Source organism: Mustela erminea, chromosome 4 (genome assembly GCF_009829155.1).
Source record: "Mustela erminea isolate mMusErm1 chromosome 4, mMusErm1.Pri, whole genome shotgun sequence".
NCBI classification, from domain to species: domain Eukaryota; kingdom Metazoa; phylum Chordata; class Mammalia; order Carnivora; family Mustelidae; genus Mustela; species Mustela erminea.
The window spans coordinates 101,738,901-101,757,460 of NC_045617.1; the positions used below are offsets into that span (position 1 = coordinate 101,738,901).

General features: G+C 35.6%; 1 protein-coding gene across 2 annotated transcripts in view; it reads right to left on the bottom strand.

Moving 5' to 3' along the window:
- The window catches only part of BMP5 (bone morphogenetic protein 5), a 114,511-nt gene that overhangs the window by 38,681 nt on the left and 57,270 nt on the right, over positions 1 to 18,560 (bottom strand). For both annotated transcript variants that reach the window (XM_032340298.1, XM_032340299.1), the window contains exon 2: positions 18,299 to 18,491. In XM_032340298.1, coding sequence (XP_032196189.1) covers positions 18,299 to 18,491 — 193 coding nt within the window. The remainder of the gene's footprint in view (positions 1 to 18,298; positions 18,492 to 18,560) is intronic.

The window sequence follows — 18,560 nt, forward strand, 5'->3', positions numbered from 1 at the left end:
CATTTTGATTATAAATTTACTCTACGGATAGCAGAGGCCAAGAGAGGCTCTCAGACCACACCATTGGACTAAAGGATGAATCCCACAAATTGAGCAGCAGATACACCCTGACTTGCTTTAACATCAGCTATGATTATGAACACGTATGTTTGAGAATAGTCTCGCAGGGTCACTGTGATTAACATTTGTCAATCTTAACTATAACATTAAATTTCCAAATGTATGAATATTTGTTGAGTTATAGTGAACTGCTTAATTTATGATATCTTTACTACAGGCAACCTCTTATCCAAAAGTTACACATGCCCAACATTTAATTTTTACAGCAGCTCTTCTTCAAAGTAGCATAGACATACACTATTACGTATTTTTCTGACTTTGATACTGTGCTGAATCTGTTTAAGGACATATTACTTATATGAGGAAAGGCAAAGCTATGTCATAATCACCCATGTTAAATACTATTCTGCATTTGCCATCTAGCTGCATCACACAAGTCACTTTAAAGGTGGCTTACAAAATGTAAAAAGCAAATTTTGAGTAAAAACAAATTATGTATATATATATATATGTACATATATATATGTACATATATATATATGATTTAAGAAGAAAACTCTATTATCATTGAATATTTAACTGTTTTTAACAGAGTGGAGATTCTTAATATTTTAGAAGCTGCATCTTTATTCTCTTTATTTCAACTTAATTTATTCTTTCACTAACCTAGAGAAGTTAAAATAAAGGCATTATGATTATTTAAATCATCCAGGTACCCTAATCCCATTGATGCAAATTTCATTCTCCTTCACAGCTTTAATCACAATGTTTACCAAAAGAGGGGTACAGACATCTTCTCATATCTAACATGGGACTTAGTTTGAGATACCAAAGACATATAGCAAGCATAAACTACAACGCAATGAAAATATTCCATTAGTTCTGACTTGAATTTTCAGGACCCATTCTATTCATATTATGAAGGGATATCAGTCAAACTGTCCCTCTTCTTCCTAAGGTGAAAATTCATCAAGTAAACAAAACTTTGAGAAATATAAATTATCCTTAAATTCTTGAGATATTTGGTAATATCTTTTGAAACTATAATATTGGAATAATTTAATTACATTATCAAGCTCTGAAACAGAAGGAGTCACCCTGTAGCTTGGAAAATACTCAAGTGCTACCCTGCTGTCAAGCCTGCTTTCAATTTGAAATATGACATAAATGTTCTACTGAAGTCTGCAGAGTTTATAATGCCACCCTTGGCCTGAAATAAACAAACACTTGAAGAACAAAAAAGAACAAAGAGGTAAAATTTGAGAACAATTTCCACTAAGTAACAAGTATCTATAATTAGTTATCCAGGTAATATTATCTATTATTTTGAGATTGTGGTATTTTTCCAGAAAAAAAAAAAATCCCCAAACTATCGACATCAAGGTACCCAAATTTTCAAGCATGTCTGTGAAGAAAATGGTTTCAGTTTTAATGGATATATTTAGAAAAAGTGTCAGCCAAAAGATTCAAGCAAGCCCTAAATATCTGAATTACAGAGATACAACTTGCAATTCATCGGAAGGCTAATCTAGGCAGACGGTGTGGTTTGAAAAATCCATACATTTCTAGCTCCCCCTCTGAAAAGTTTCGATTGCTTTCAATTGCTCCATGGTTTCTATTCCTGACCAAAGCTATTTTATTTTTGACTGATAAATTCTTTTCTTTAATTTTTCCTCTCTCCTCTTCTAGAAGTTCTTCTGTATTACCCACAAGCAACAGAATACACTTTGGAAGATTGAAGTCTATTATTAATCAACACAACGGTAACAATTCTGCAATTTTCACTCATGTAGTTCCTTTCATAGAAGTCTCTTAAAAATAAATCCCTACCCATTTTGTAGAAAATTAGATGTGATTTCTTTTGAAGTACAAAATTACTCCACTAAAAATGGAACTTATATCACTGGAAATAGTAGAAATACTATGTCCAATGAACAGTATAAAATAAACCTGTTAAAGTTATCTCATCTTACTATTTTTACCTGATGTTTTTATAGAAATTCTTGAAATACCTAATAAAAGATATTTTAAAATATTAATTCATTTCAAAGGAATGCAGTAGAGAAAAAAATAGGTAAGTAGCAAAATATATTTACTTGTAGAAGAAATAAATCCATAATAAAATTTCTGTATATTGTTTACAATCATAACAATGAAACTGAAATTAAAATCTACATTCTAGCAAAGGCAATAGAGTCCATTTACATGGATGAGTATAAGCAAATGTTTCACAGTGGTATTGTATTAGTTTTCTAAGGCTGCCATCACAAAGCAACATAGACTGAGTGGCTTAAATAACAGAAATTTATTGTCTCACAGTTCTGGGGGCTGGAAGTCCAAATCAAGGTGTAGGTAGGGCTGGTTCTTTTGAGAGTGATGAGGGAAGTATCTGTTCTAGACCTGTCACTGTCTCTTGTAGATGTTCATCTTTTCCTTGTGTCTTCATACCATCTTCCCTCCATGTGTCTCTGGGTCCAAATTTTCTCTTTTTATTAGGATGCCCTAATTGCCTTGTTTTAATTTAATTATCTCTTTAAAGACCCTATCTCCAAATAAGGTCACATGCTGAGGTCCTGGAGGCTCAGACTTCAATATATGATTTGGGGGAGAGACGGAGCACAGTTCAACCCATAAGACTATTTTAAAATATTTTTTTACAAGCAGAAATTATCCTAGATGTGAATGTTCCATGTTTATGTTACAACAATTATCAACATTGAAATGTTTTAAAAAACAAATATGTCAAAGTAAACTTATATTGATTAAAATAATTCATCATTACTAAAATCTGTGTTTTTTCTTTTTCAGAAAGAATTTGAACATTTGTCTAGACTATGATATAAATCAGCATAACAATTTCTTACATAGCTAAATGAAGTCATCATGCAAGTGTTAAGTACAGAGTTATACTTAACAGAAAAAGGATTCATAGCATGCATATAGACTTCTTACATGTGAAATATATAAATATATTAAAAATAGTTACTCAAAGGTGAATAATATGTATGTGTATGTGTATACACACACACACACACACACACACACACACATTTACAGTTTACTTTAATCATGTCCAAAGGCTTAAACATGTTTAGTAATGGGAATTGGTGGACTGTAGATATTGATTAGCAAGGGTGCTTTTCATTTTACTGAGAGAGGAAAGAGTTTTGCATATGTGCCTTGGGAGTCTGAAAATACCAGAAGGGTAGGTAGCATAGGTACTTTACTAAGGACTGAACAGCAGGAGCCAAAATTTAATAAGCTTTGAATTGTCATCATACTTACAACTCAAAAATATAGATTGATGGAATGAGAAAATGAAGGTTATATATTTAAAAATTTGACAACAGAAGAGCTAAAATTTATCTTACCATCTTTATGTAGATATCAGTGTAAAGTAAAGATAAAAAGGATCTGGGGATCAGACAGAGCTTGAACAATTAAGGAATTCCTGTCTCAGTTTCTACAATGTTTAAAATATAGTATGGTAATCCCTCCTTAAAAAACCAAATAAAATGCAAAAAAAAAAAAAAAACCAAATGTAATATAATCTGAATATCTTTTTTTTTAATCTAATTTTATTTTTTTCAGTGCTCCCAAATTCATTGTTTATGCACAAGAAGAAAATTACAGGTGAAGTTTTACTTGGTGTGTTATAACACAGATAGCTCTAAATTGTTTAATTTTGACCTGTGAAATTTGGGAAAGTTTATTTGTGGAGTCACATTACCATCAAATGACCTGAGTCAAGTTTATTTGGGGGTTCTTTGAGACGGTAGCAATAGAATTGGTTACAACTGAAGAAGAAAGGAGGAAGAACAATGATAAGGGAAGGATCAGAATGAGGGTGGGAGCAAGAAGGAGAGGATAAGAAGGAGGCAGAGAAGAAGACACACAAGGAAAGTCAGTAACTCTTCCTGGGTGTGTTGTCTTGAATAATACAGTAATTGTCTTTGTAAGTCACTCTCTTTTTTTTTTTTAAAGATTTTATTTATTTGTCAGAAAGAGGGAGAGTGAGCAAGCACAGGCAGACAGAGTGGCAGGCAGAGGCAGAGGGAGAAGCAGGCTCCCCTCCGAGCAAGGAGCCTGATGTGGGACTCGATCCCAGGACGCTGGGATCATGACCTGAGCCGAAGGCAGCTGCTTAACCAACTGAGCCACCCAGGCGTCCCTGTAAGTCACTCTCTTAAAAATCACTTATATAAGCATAGAGTCAGAAGTTGTTTTGTGGATATAATATCTGTCCTTCTAGAAAAGCTTAAAAATAAACAATAATAACAACAAATGTGTATGTATTGGTGCTTTTGATAACATACTATTTCCAATGCCAGCATCATACACAGATTGAAAAAAATGCTATTTTTCAGACAATACAGATGGACCTGAAGATGATGTGGTTTGTAGTATTGTGATACATGACCTAAAATACTGTCATGTAAAAAGTTTAAAAGCTTTCACGTATATATTTTGAGAGTAAACAAGGAATATGACTATATAAATATTTTACACATAATTATATGAGTAAACTTTTTTGTATTATTTAATTGCATTCATTATATAGCTATGTTTATAAATAAACCCATTATATAAATATTCAATTTCTCCAATTTTTTGGATCTTTTACTTGGGTAAAACAGATATCATCTTTATATGATCATATCATGATTATATGTTCTCTGTATGATCAGACATATATAGTATGCAGACATGCCCAGTATGAATGCAGTTTTGATTGTTGCAAATACTAACTTTCTCTACTGTCTAAATAGCTGACTAAAGGGAGTAGTCTTATTTTAAAACTAAATAAAAAATTATGATGAAAAATGTCCGATGTGAAATTAGCTAGTCTGGGATTCTACCTCTGAAGGTAACAAAAATTGATCAAAGAATAGTAAAACTAAGTGGGATATAAATTACTGAGTCAAACTGTTATTTTATTGATGAGAAAATTTAAAGAGAGATCAAATTATTTCTTATGGTTACTCAGCCAAATGGGAGAGCAGATCTCAGTTCTCCATATTTCATTTTCAGAACACTTTGTTTTATATAATGGCAGCTCTCTTTAGTCCCAACTATATTTTGACTGTTTTCCTTATACCAAAAGATAACTTGTTTTTGGACTGGAATACCAAAAGTTTGAGTGGAGCCACCAACCCCAAACAAGATGGTAGAATTTGAGCCAAGGAATGACCTGAGACATTTTGTAAAGCCATTCACCCATCCATTCACTAACTCACTCTTTCAATTTAACATATATTGACTCCCAATGTGGGTTTTATATTATATCAGTTTAACTAAACTGTAACTACCTTGTAAGGTTCTGGAGTAGGGTTGGCCACAAAAGAAATTTAGGTAAGACTTGGAAAGTGAAAGTGAAGTAGTAGCCATATTTATGCTTGGAAGATTTCCACATGTTTAAGTGTTATTACAGCTTAGGCATACTGTCGAGATCTGCTGGTTCACCTTTTTGGTGTGGAGCAGCAGGTGAGCCTGCGGCTCCTTCAGATTCCAGTGAATCTTCTTGTTCAATTTCTCTGAATCCAGGGTCAGACATGAGAACATATCTACGAGGAAAGTTTTGATAGCAAGGAAATCATTTGTGTCATTGAAATTGGAGGCTGGAAGATAGGTTCCAATTTGTCCTCATGCCTTCCAGATCATTGTTTCAGGTTCTACTTTGTCCTTCCTTTCCGCAACTCACCCATCTTTTCTTCCAGCCTTCTCAGAGGATCTTAGGCCCAGCATCAAATGTAGAGCAACAGCCTTACATAGACTGTTAACTAACTTTCACAGTTGCATAAGGTCAAATCCCTATAATAAATCCTTATGGTATCATTCCCCAGAGGGATTAAACAGCTACCTTATATTTGGTCAATTATATTGAGTCACTTACATCATAGAAGAGCAGTACTGATTCTTACTGGAATAGGTACTGTGGATACAAATTTTCCTTCTCTGCCTATAAGGTTTCTGTCAATATCACTATCCATGAAATTACAGAATACCCTATTTACTATCATGGAATTTCAAAGCTGCTTCTGATCAAAAAGCTCATTTAACAGCAAATGAAGTGCAGAATGGACTCGTGCTCATGGAATTCTTTGGTCTTACTATGTTACCCATTGCCTTGTAGCAGATGGCCTGATAGGACAAGGAAATGGCCTCTTTGAACACTGTTATGCCTCCAGTTGGTCATCAGTATCTTGTACCAATGGACTAATATCCTCAGGAATATTTATATGCTCTATATCAGCAACCAGTATACAAATATTTCTGTCACAGCCCTCTCTCTTGAGTCTAGAAATCAAGGGGTGGACACAGGAGTGGCTCCTCTTACTCACTCTTTCTGATCCAGTGAGCAAAAATGTTGCTGCTTGGCCCCAAAATGTTGGGCTCTGTTGGTCCAGAGTTCTTAATTCCCAATAGTAGAATGGTACCACTAACGCTGCTTAGCAGTGGTTCCATCTCAAGTTAGAAATTGAGACATCCATGTGGTCACTTTGGGTTCTTCGGGCCAGTGAATCAACAAGCTGATAAAGCTCTGCTATAGTATGCGGGTTAATTAACCTTAAGTATCAAAGAGGAAACTAGGTTGATTCTACCACAGTATGAGAAAGGAGCATGTCTGAAATATAAGACCTCACCTGAAACTCCCTTTAGTTCTCCATGTCCTATGATAAAAGTCAGTGGAAAACTAGAGTTCAATGCAGGCATTACTACTAATGGCCCAGACACTTCTAGAATGAGTATTTCTTTTACCTCACTAGATAAGGACCAATGACTGGCAGTAGTGGTTGGTGAAAACAAAAAGGATATGGATTACATAGCAGAAAAAGGAGATTATAAATACCAACTACCACCATGTGACCAGTTACAGAGTGTGGGCTGTAACAGTTACGAGTATTCCTTTCTTATTTTGATATTAATGTATTTGTACCTTATGAACCAATTCTTTTTCTCCCTTCCCATCTAGTATAAGTAATTTTGATGGTAGCTAACTTCATATTTTGTATTGAAGTGACAGGATATCAAATGAGCAATATGACCCAGCTAGAAAAGTATTGAATAACATCCAAAGATGGATAAAAAATCAGAGAATGATTTGCCTATTATATTTTTGGAAAGTATGAATGGTTATAGAATGTATGTGTTGGTGTCAGTTTGACAAAGATGGACTGCTGTGGTTTTATACTTTGTCAAATCAGCTAAACTGAAACCCAGCCTCCCCAAATTCTCTTCCCTGTTTGTGTCTATGTTAAGGTTAGCCATACAAGAAATCTGTGCAGGAGTTGAAGGGAAGCAGCAGCCAAGTTTATGCTTGGAAGATTGGTAAAGTGCCAGGTTTCCTCCTGCTCACATGCATTGCTGCTGATCTGCTGGCTCACCTTATCATGGGGAGCAGCTGCGTCTGGTGCTTTTCCAGCTTCCATTGGATCCCAATAACATCAGTTTCTCCAAATCCTGGCCCACCGTTCCTCCTGCCAGATCATCCCCTTCACCTTCTCCACATCCTAAACGAGGGGTATGTGGAGCTCATGGTGAAGTTTACCAGCTTACCCTACAGCTTACTCACATCATTGAAGTTGAATCTTTCTGAGACGTAGAATGGTTTCCAATATGTCCTTGGAGTTCCAGCTTATCCTCCCAGGTGTCAGTTCTCTTCATGCTCTCCTACCCCACAATCATTTCCCTTCCCAGTTGCCTATACTACAAACTTCAGACCCATCACCAGATGCAGAAGCAACAGCCTCACATGAACTCTTTAACCAGGTCCCACAATGGCAGAAAGACAAATCACTACAAGTCCTTTATTCTTTACCACATATATGATTCTATTGCTCTTACCCAACATTAGTTGACATACTCCCTGCCATGCACTGAATTGTGTCCTTCAAAATGATATGTTGAAGTCTTAATCCCAGGCACCTGTAAATATGATCTTATTTGAAAATAGGGTCTTTACAGTGTAATCAAGTTGAGATTTGGTCATCAGATGGGGCTAATCCAGGATGGCTGCTCTCCTTATAAGAGGAGACACAGATAGACACACTCAGAAGGAAGAGAGCTAAAGAAAGACAAAAGCAGAGATGGAAATTATGCTGACACGAGCCAAAGAATATCTGTGGCTACCAGGAAAGGATCCTTTCTTAGAGGTTTTGGAAGGAGTGTGGCCCTTGCAGAACCCTGACTTTGGACTTCAGGCTTCCAAAACTGTTAGAAAACAAATTTCTGCTGTATTAAGCCATTCAAATTTTTGGTAAGTTGTTCCAGTAGCTTTTGCAAACTAATATAGTTCTCTAGTTGGGATGTTTCACATATTAAATAGGAGGTGGTATGCAGTATCAAAGAATGAAAAAGTGTCCGTAAGATTTAGTAACAAAGAGGCTGTTTGTGGGTGATGTTGATGGATAATCAGTAGAATGGAATTATGAGAATCAAATTGCAGGAGTTGAGGGATGAATAAATATAAGAAAGTGAGAGGATTTAAAGCAAAGTTATAATGATCTTCTTTATAAGTATACCTTTATAAAGCAAAGAAACATAGTTGTAGGTGGATTTGGTATCTGTTTAATTTCAGCAATGACTTGCTATACATTGGCTTTGCTTAGAATAATTATGCCCTTTAAGTCATCTTTCTGAACTTGTTTTTTTTAAGTAAAGATTAAAATAATATCTATCTCAAAAATATATTGCAGAGGTGAAAGGACGCACAAATAAGAAATGCTATGCAAACTAAAATTGTTATTTTCTCTTTTTTTACAATCACTATTTTCTTACCAAAACACATTTATCACATGTAAGTATATATATTAATAAGTAGTATATATTATGCTTGGTGGCATAATTAGAATCAGAAGTGATTTATGCAATTATTACTGCAAAAGTTCTTTAATAACCTGTAATTACAAATTTTAGATATAGGTATTCATTCATTCTCTTTAACTTTAGTAACATTTATTGATGCATATAATCCATAATGGATCTTTGTCCCTAAATCAGAGGGAAAAAAATTAAGTTGCGAACTTATCAAAAGGAAATAAAATTATTTATATAGTCAATAATAAGAGATAACAAAAGAGAAATATTCTTCAGGTCAATATGTTTTCAGTTAGATTTATTTATGCATGTGTATGTGTGTATATACATATACACATACATTATATATTATATAATATATAGAAAGAAGAAGTAGTTAACCAAGAGTGTAATCATTCTATAATCTAACCACCAAGCCCTAAACTTGGTCAAGAACAGCTTTCAGAAATTGACTGGAAGATACACAGATAAACTTTGGAGGAAAAGTGGCATTCCTCTATTTCTATAAGACATGAACCTTACAGTCTGCAGGACTTCCCCAGTCTTTACAAAATTTCTACTGTTACAAGTATTTCACCTCCTTCCATCACCCTATGCCTTTGAATAGCTTATCGAGTCTAAAAAAATGCAATGACAGCCACCCAAGGACCGAGCATACGTCTTTCTCTGGGCGTTTGACATATATATCACAACAACATTTAAGGAGCCCAATGTACAACTCTAGTGTGGAACATGTTAACAAGGGACAATTTAATAAATTATATTCTCTGGAATTTTTGTCAAGAGTTTCTTTCAGGAACAACATTAGCTTAAAAGTGTTAGAATTTGACTCTGTCAGCTGACTGATATTTTCAGCTGATTTTTTTTCTACCAAAACAAATGTGAAATAATAAAATTCTATGAATCTCACAGAGCATCAATTTTCAGAATATCTAACTCAATGTTGTATTTGCATTTCAAGGGGGCAGATGTAAAGGTAAAATAATATTAGATGAAGTTCAATGACAAGCATGGGAAAATAGAAAAACAAGTTGAATTCTCACTATGAAAATTCAGTTTTCTTTCTGCAGAGTTTTTTTTTTTTTAAATTGCTAAGATATTGTTAATTTTTACAGGTTTCCTGGCGTTATATCATCCCGTATTTTTCCGCTGCAGAGAATCTAAACGTGCTACTGGAGATATATATATACACACAGGAGGCCTCCTCATGCAATAAGAAACAAAGAAGTAAGACTTTTACAGATCATCCAACCACTTTTAATGCATCCTAATCAATCAGCCACGCACCTAGAGCTCTTACGAGTTGAAGAGCTCTTCTGTGCTATGAGTCTTAGGATGCAAAATATGAAATTAGTCAAAGAAAAAACTGATGGACTAGCACTTTATGCCCATTTTTTTTTTAAATTTATAGCTTAAACTTTTAAATAGAACAGGACTTCTCAACCTCAGCATTGTGGACATCAAGGGCACTCTCTGTTGGGTGGAGGAGAAGTACACTGTAGAGGTTGACTTGCATCTCCCACTATCCCAGCATTTCTAACCACCGGACTCCACTCGCGCTCAACCCTCCCACCCTCATCCTCCAGGACCATCAAAAATGTCTCCAGGCATTGCGAAATGTTCCCTGGAGCCCACGCTGTCCTCGCTGAGAACCAGGGAAAGGGGGCACGCATCCCTGCACACCAAAGAGAGGCAAGCTCTGCTTGTGTGCCGGCCTGTGTAGAGAGAATGGCTCCAGCCACAGCGCGTCCTGCTCTGCTCTCCTGCTCTCAAGAGCCCAGAAATCTTCCTGAGTGGAAATTGTCAGTGTACAGTCTGAAGCATGTCCACAGAAGAATCACAAATCTTAGTGAAACAGGATGGGGGAGATGATGTAAATATGAAGCTGACTGTGAACTGGAATGATGACAGCTCAACTAAATATATCCAAGTAGTGAAGGTGGCTAATGACATCGAGCAGGCTAGCTTAAAATGTTTTTACAATGGAGTACAAAAATTCATATTCATAGCAGAACATTAGGAAAAGGTTGAGTTCTGCATAGCACATTTATACATACATATGCACATGTGCGTACATGTGCAGAGACACACGCACATACATGTACATACACATTCACATGCATACATATGTGTGTGAAAAAATTAATTCAAGGACAGCACTCACACCCATGGTGAGTGCCCATTGAATGGATAATTGCCGACTGCTACTCTTAGTAACAGTGATATTGGCACTGATAGTTTTACTTGAATTACTTAATTCTCTATACACTTAAACATTTTAATCCTCAGGGACATTTCTCCTAGGACACATCCCCTCTCTGTTTCTGTCTCTCTGTCGCTCCCTCTCCATGTCTCTCTCCCTCCAACTACAGAAAGTTCTACTCATCTTGAAAGGCTCAGCTCAAGGGTGTACTCCTCTCAGTGGCTTCCCTTAAGGTCCTTCACCTTCCCACATGAAGAATTAATTTCCCCTTCATTTGTGTTTCCACAACACTTAGTGCATACTTACATCATAGTGCTTAGCACATTGTATTATAGTTATTAAAGTCTGTGTGCGGCAGGCCCACCACAGCCCCTAGCCCCCAGGCTATGAGCTTTGGAGATTTTATTTACTCGGCTTTATGTCCCTTGTGCTTGCTACATGGTAGGCACTCGGCAAAAGCATGCCGACCTCAGCTGAATTATCTGGAAAATTCAATCATGTGGAAACCTCATTTCCCAATAATGCCAGATATATGAGGTGTGACCGAAGAGCAAGGCCTTCTATATAGAATCTGGGGCTGTCAGCCTTATATGAAAAGGCTAAATAAGTGAAATGATGCAAAGTGTGTTAACTTGTTACCAAGAAAAATAAAAATCTGGATAAATATCAGAACGCTCCTTTAAATTGCACACATTTAAATATGAGTAGGAACAAATGGGAGAAGTGGGAGATGGTAGAACTAGAACATATTATTTTAAGACTTTTAAGTCTCGCTAAGATAAATACATGTGAAAGAGATGACATAATGGGTCTTTTAAAAAACTTTCATTGCCTAACACTGTCAAAAAAAGTCATATATTAGATGGCTAATAGATTAGACAATGTCTTGAATATACAACATAGCTACAAAACATCAGTCTGAGTTGCCTTAAGCATCCCCACCACAACCCTCCTCAATAATAACATTAGGGAAAGTGAGCTTTATGTATGTGAAATATATAGATGCATTGTTGAATGCTCTGTATTGAAGAACGGTCTGCACTGACAGTTCAATTGTTTCTGAGTTTAATTCAAAACACTAAGCAAAATAAAGCCCACAAGTCTGAAGATAGAAGTTTTACATAGAAATTTTAAGAGGTGACCCTAGCTTTGGAAATGGCCAGAAGTATTAGCTTCTTTTTCTTTTCCTACTTCCCTTTTAGTTCTTGATTTAAAAAATATATGAAGCCATAGACAAGTAATACTAAACAAAATATAATACTAATTGGATTTCAAAAGTACCTTTTTTTTAAAGTTTTTATTTAAAGTCTAGATAATTAACATATAGTGTAATATTGGTTTCAGGAGTAGAATTTGGTGATTCACCATGTACATAAGACATCCAGTTCAAAAGTACTTTTTAAAATTAAATTTTTTTTCTGTTTGAACTGTGATGACATGATGTAATAATGAAGTACTTTTAATCTGTTCCTCCTCACTTTCAGAGACTTAAAGTCAAGGTTCCCAGTTGGCACAGTAACTTCCCATTAGTAGAAAGGAAAGGTATAGATTTACTTAGCTATCTTCATTTTCTGTGTGGGAAAAGTGACTTCCGCGGCTAATTAAAAGTAAGAGAAATTACTGCTAAATGCTAGTGTTTTGTTCAGTTTTGTTTTGGTTTGGTTTTTGCCCACCTCTACCTCTGGCAAGAGTACCTTGGGAAGGCTATTTTGTAAAGAAATCTGTAGCATGAGGTTGTTTCATTATTGTCTTTGTCTCAACTATAATTAAACTTGTTTCTGATTATAAAAACAATGTTGGCTATAAAAATTTAGAAAGTACACAAAAGGGTAAGAATTAAAATTTCAAACCCATAAGACTGCAATAAACAGTGCTTCCTTCTGATCTATTTTCCATATGAATTTATTTAAAATAGTATAGTTATGCCCCATACTTTAATCAATTAATGTTATAGTCTGAGAACCTTCCAGTGTTATCAATTTTTTAAAGTTTTTGTTTATTTTTTTTTATACCCATATAATATATTTATATCCCCAGGGGTACAGCTCTGTGAATCGCCAGGTTTACACACTTCACAGCACTCACCATAGCACATACCCTCCCCAATGTCCATAACTCCACCCCCTTTCTCCCAACCCCCCTCCCCCCAGCAACCCTCAGACAATTTCTACTTGTTATATAAAGTATAATACTCAATTTTCCATAAAGTAAAGTATGACATTTTCTGTTTAACAAGTTATGTGATTGCAAATATTAATACTCTAGTAAACATTTATATGTGAATCTTTGTCCATTTTGTCTACATCTCTGATATTTCTGTGTTATTCATAAATAACTAGTCTCTCATCTTCATCACTCTTCAACTGTATTTCAAAGAAGAGTTTGATTATTTGTTTAATATATGATTTCAGGCGCAAGTTCAGAGTTCCATGATGTTGCTGTTAAGTTAGGTGATACTCATTTCATTATTAAACTTAAAAATGTACCAATTGTTTTATTATGAATCAAATATCTGGTGGTTTTTTATTAAGTAAAGGCACCTGGCACTTGATCTATACATAAAAACAGGTATCCCTAGATGGTAGTTACTGTTACTGTAATAACCACCTACTTTTGGCTCCCTAAATGGATATAATCCTCTAAACCCTTACAAAATAGATACTCCTACTGAGTTATATGAGTATATACTGACCAATGTATTTATAAAGTATCAACTATAGTCTTTGTACTGTGATAAGCACTAGTTCTCAAATCATCAAACTTCTACTGTTCTGAAATACTTATTATTGTTTTTATTCTTTTCATATTTGTAAACTTGAGATCCTAAGATATACAGCAGTTTCCCCCATAGAGGAATTCCAAAATCCATGCTCTTATTGGTATCATCACTATTTTCTAGGTGGCTGAAATCCCACATGGAAACCTGAAATATTCTAAGAGGCACATGTGCTGTTTCCATATCAGCCATCCCTTACATATATATATTTTGAACAAAGAGGGGAGTGCAAAAAGTGAGTCCTGGATGTATGACAAAGACAAGGCATTTTCTTACACTGGATTAACGAGCCTCTAGTAATGGATGAATGCCTATTTCAAAGACAAGGAAAGCATTTTGCCAGAGATTCTTTCAGCTGATCAATAGTATATAAAACTGAAATGTAGGGTATACGTGTGTGAGTTTGCATGTTTCAGAGATTGAAAAAGATAACTGGGAAAAAGTCTATATATATTAGCAAAAACAAAACCCACAGAAAACAGTAAGCAGAGCATAAAGCTACAGGACAATTCAGCAACAATACGTGATAGAGTTCAAGAATGTCAACTTAAGTGAATTGAACTGACATGGAATTTAATTTACTGAACCGAACTTTTATAAATGCTATTCAGTAAGGACGGAAACCTTTGCAATCTATACTATCTTAGAGTTTAGAATGGCAAGTCAAGAGAGTATCAATCAAATATATACATGTACTTTAGATTTTAGAAATCATTTCTCAAAGATTTAGGGAAAATATCAAGGATATTAGGAAATCTTGGATCTTAGAATGGCTCTAAACACATGTTAAAATAAGTAAAGACAGCCAAATTATACTCAAGAGTACTGAAAAATCATGCAGATGCAGTTGTAGAAACACTCAGAGCAATGTTTTTCAAACCAGGTATAATTAGAGAATTACCAAAATTTCAAGATAAACAAATGTTTCATTGTTTGAAGAAATTAAAATTCTCAAAACTGTGAAGTCTGATAAGCTAAGCATCAACACCCATAAATATTCCCACATGTATTATTCATAAAGATCAGCATGGATTGATCAGGAATCAATCTATAAGTTATTATCAATAGCCTCTTCTAGTAGACCTTTTTAAAATCATGTTTATTATGTCTTAAATTATGCAGTTCACATACTTAAAAAATAGAGGTAAAAGAAAGTGAAATGGATGGCTAGTTCAGTGGATAACATTTAAAAATATCCGGAGCAGGGGCACCTGGGTGACGCAGTCAGTTAAGCACCTGCCTTCAGCTCAGGTCATGATCCCCCGGTCCTGGGATCAAGTCCTGTATCAGGCTCCTTTCTCAGCGGGGAGCCTGCTTCTCCCTCTACCTGCTCTGCCTGTTCTACCTACAGCTCTCCATGCTTTTGCTTTCTTTCTGACAAATTAAAAAAAAATCTTTTTTTTTTTAAGATTTTATTTATTTTTATTGGACAGAGAGAAAGAGAGACCACAAGTAGGCAGAGAGGCAGCAGAGTAAGAGGGGGAAGCAGCCTCCCCACTGAGCAGAAAGCCCGATGTGGGGCTCGATCCCAGGACCCTGAGATCACGACCTGAGCCGAAGGCAGAGGCTTAACCCACTGAGCCACCCAGGCGCCCCCAAATAAAAAGAATCTTAAAAAAAAAAATCCTGGGGCACCTGGGTGGCTCAGTGGGTTAAAGCCTCTGCCTTTGGCTCAGGTCATAATCCCAGGATCCTGGGATGGAGCCCTGCATCGGGCTCTCTGCTCAGCGGGGAGCCTGCTTCCTCCTCTCTCTCTCTCTGCCTGCCTCTGCCTACTTGTGATCTCTGTCTGTCAAATAAATAAATTAAATATTTTAAAAAAATAATATCCTGAACATATACAACAATAGACTTAAATAAAAGTTTATTTTTATTAAATAAATAATATATAATTATTTTTATTATTTTTATTTTTTATTTTTTATTTTATTTATTTTTATTTATTTATTTTATTTTATTTATTTTTATTTTATTTTTAAATTTTTGTTTTATTTATTTTGTTTTATTATTTATTATTTTTATTTTTATATATTATTATTTTTATTATTAAAAAGAATTATTTTTATTAAATAAATAATATTTTATTTAGGGCTGGATCCCTGGACTCTGGGATAATGACATGAGCTGAAGGCAGGCACTTAACCAAGGGAGCCACCCAGGTGCCTTCTCATCACTTAATCTTATTTTTTTAACTTCTTCTTTGAGAGAGAGAGAGCATAAGCAGGGGGAGAGGCAGAAGGAGAGGGAGAAGCAGACTCCTATCTAAGAACCCAACTACATAGGTTCCCAGGATCCGAAGGCAGATTCTCAACAGACTGAGCCACACAGGCACCCCCTCTCATCACTTAATTTTTAAAGACACCATCATTATTTAGTATTAAAAAAACAATGTGGTATGCCAGGCTCTGTCTCTGACAAAAACAACGACCCCCGCCGCAAATTTAGTATACTGAGTATACTAAATCTCAGTATGACTGAGATTTAAACAAAAATCCACCCATAGACAAATAGCTAGTAAATGTTTGAGCTAAGAAACGAACACAAGATTTATCTACCTTGGAATTACTGCTCTTAAAGTAAGATCAGCACTTATTAAAGTCTGTCAGGCTGAAACAGTGCTTCATGGGTTTTAAGTATTATATACCCAAAGAAAAAGATTTCATAGTCAAATAATTTTGAGGAAGACTAGGTTTCTTTACTCTAAACCTTTTCTAAGAATTTAATATTCTTTTTTTTTTTTGCCATTTATTTATTTTTTTTTATTTCTAGCATAACAGTATTCAATATTTTTGCACCACACCCCGTGCTCCATGCAATCCGTGCCCTCTATAATACCCACCACCTGGTACCCCAACCTCCCACCCCCCGTCCCTTCAAAACCCTCAGATTGTTTTTCAGAGTCCATAGTCTCTCATGGTTCACCTCCCCTTCCAATTTCCCCCAACTCCCTTCTCCACTCTAAGTTTTTTTTTTAAGATTTTATTTATTTATCAGAGAGAGAGAAACACAGTGAGAGGGAACACAAGCAAGGGAGTGGGAGAGGGAGAAGCAGGCCTCCCGCTGAGCAGGGAGTCTGATGTGGGACTCGATCCCAGGACCCTGGGATCATGTCCTGAGCCGAAGACAGACGCTTAATGACTGAGCCACCCAGGTTCCCCTAAGAATTTAATATTCTGATGTGCATTGTGAACTTCCTAGAGAATGGTTTAACAGGTAGGATTTTCAAATAGATTTGATCTCAGTAGCTTTTTATTCTTTTTTCTTCATTGAGCATTATGAGAGGCTATTGTCTGATTGAGCATCCACTGGGAACTCTGGCATTCTCAAAGACCAAGAAAAATCTTAACATAGGGGACTAGAAATATTCAACAAGGAGAGGGAGGAGCACTGGAGGGGAAAAGATAGCTGTCTTTAAATATCTATCTCATCAAAGAATGACATACCATTTCACCAAAGGATAGATCTAGATCTAATGATTGCAAGCTACGGGAGAAAGATTTTACCTGAATATGACATATCAATTAAGAGTTAAAAAAAAAAAAAAACAGGGGCGCCTGGGAGGCTGGGTTAAAGCCTCTGCATTCTGCTCAGGTCATGATCCCAGGATCCTGGGAGACAGCCCCACATCTGGCTCTCTGCTCAGCGGGGAGGCTGCCCCCACCCCTCTCTCTGCCTGCCTCTCTGCCTGCTTGTGATCTCTGCCTGTCAAATAAATAAATAAAATCTTTCAAAAAAAAAAAAAAGAGTTAAATAAACAACAACAACAGTAACAGAAGAACTGTCCAACAAAGGTAACTTATCACCTATAAAGGTGTTACCTAAGAGACTTCTTCACTGGGGGAAAGGTCAGAGAACTCTACTAAGCTTTCTTTTCAACTCTTCTGTTTGACGGTTCATTTGCGGTAATTATCAACTGAAGTTTCCATATATTTAGTATTTCAGGTTATCTGTTCATTTTTGCTCCATTTTGAATTAAGCATTTTACAGACAGAAGACATAAATGTTAATGGTCAGAACCTGCTACAAATGTAATGCCTTATATCAAAATACACATATATACACACAGGCAATTTACATTCATGCCAGGGAGCAATAAAGCTATTCTTCTCTAACTTACAAAACACCAAGCTATTTAAATCATTTTAATCATCGATTTTATGTGTGCGTACTAAAATGGAAGTTTTCTCATTTACAAAATGAAACAAGGGGCCTGGGAAGCATGAGACCATCTAGTATACAGATTGGTGTCAAGAGAAAGGAATAGCTAGGGAATGTGGAAGGCATATTTCAGATCAATCACTCTTACTTTCAATGTGTCTATACCTGGCTTTCAATGTCTTTACATCCAAAGAAAAGATGATTTGATAGATCACATGGGTTGTCAGTGATTTTTACTACAATTAGCCTTTGTTTGCATAGTAAGTTAGATATAAAGTCATTACCTATTGGTGTATTCCTTGATGATTTGATATATGCTAATCTTAATTGTTTCATTTTCAAATCGACTATTGCTCTGGTCCTTGTATATTCGGAATTCAGCCGCTGTCACTGCTTCCCCATGAGGAATTTGAGTCAGATCAAACCGGAATTCTTTGTAATGCCTTCGCTGGTGAGAAAAATCTTTGTCTCTTTCAACTGAAGAAGGAAAAAAAAAAGGGGGGAAGGAAAAAAGTTAGTCCTTTATAAAATATGGAAATTAATAGT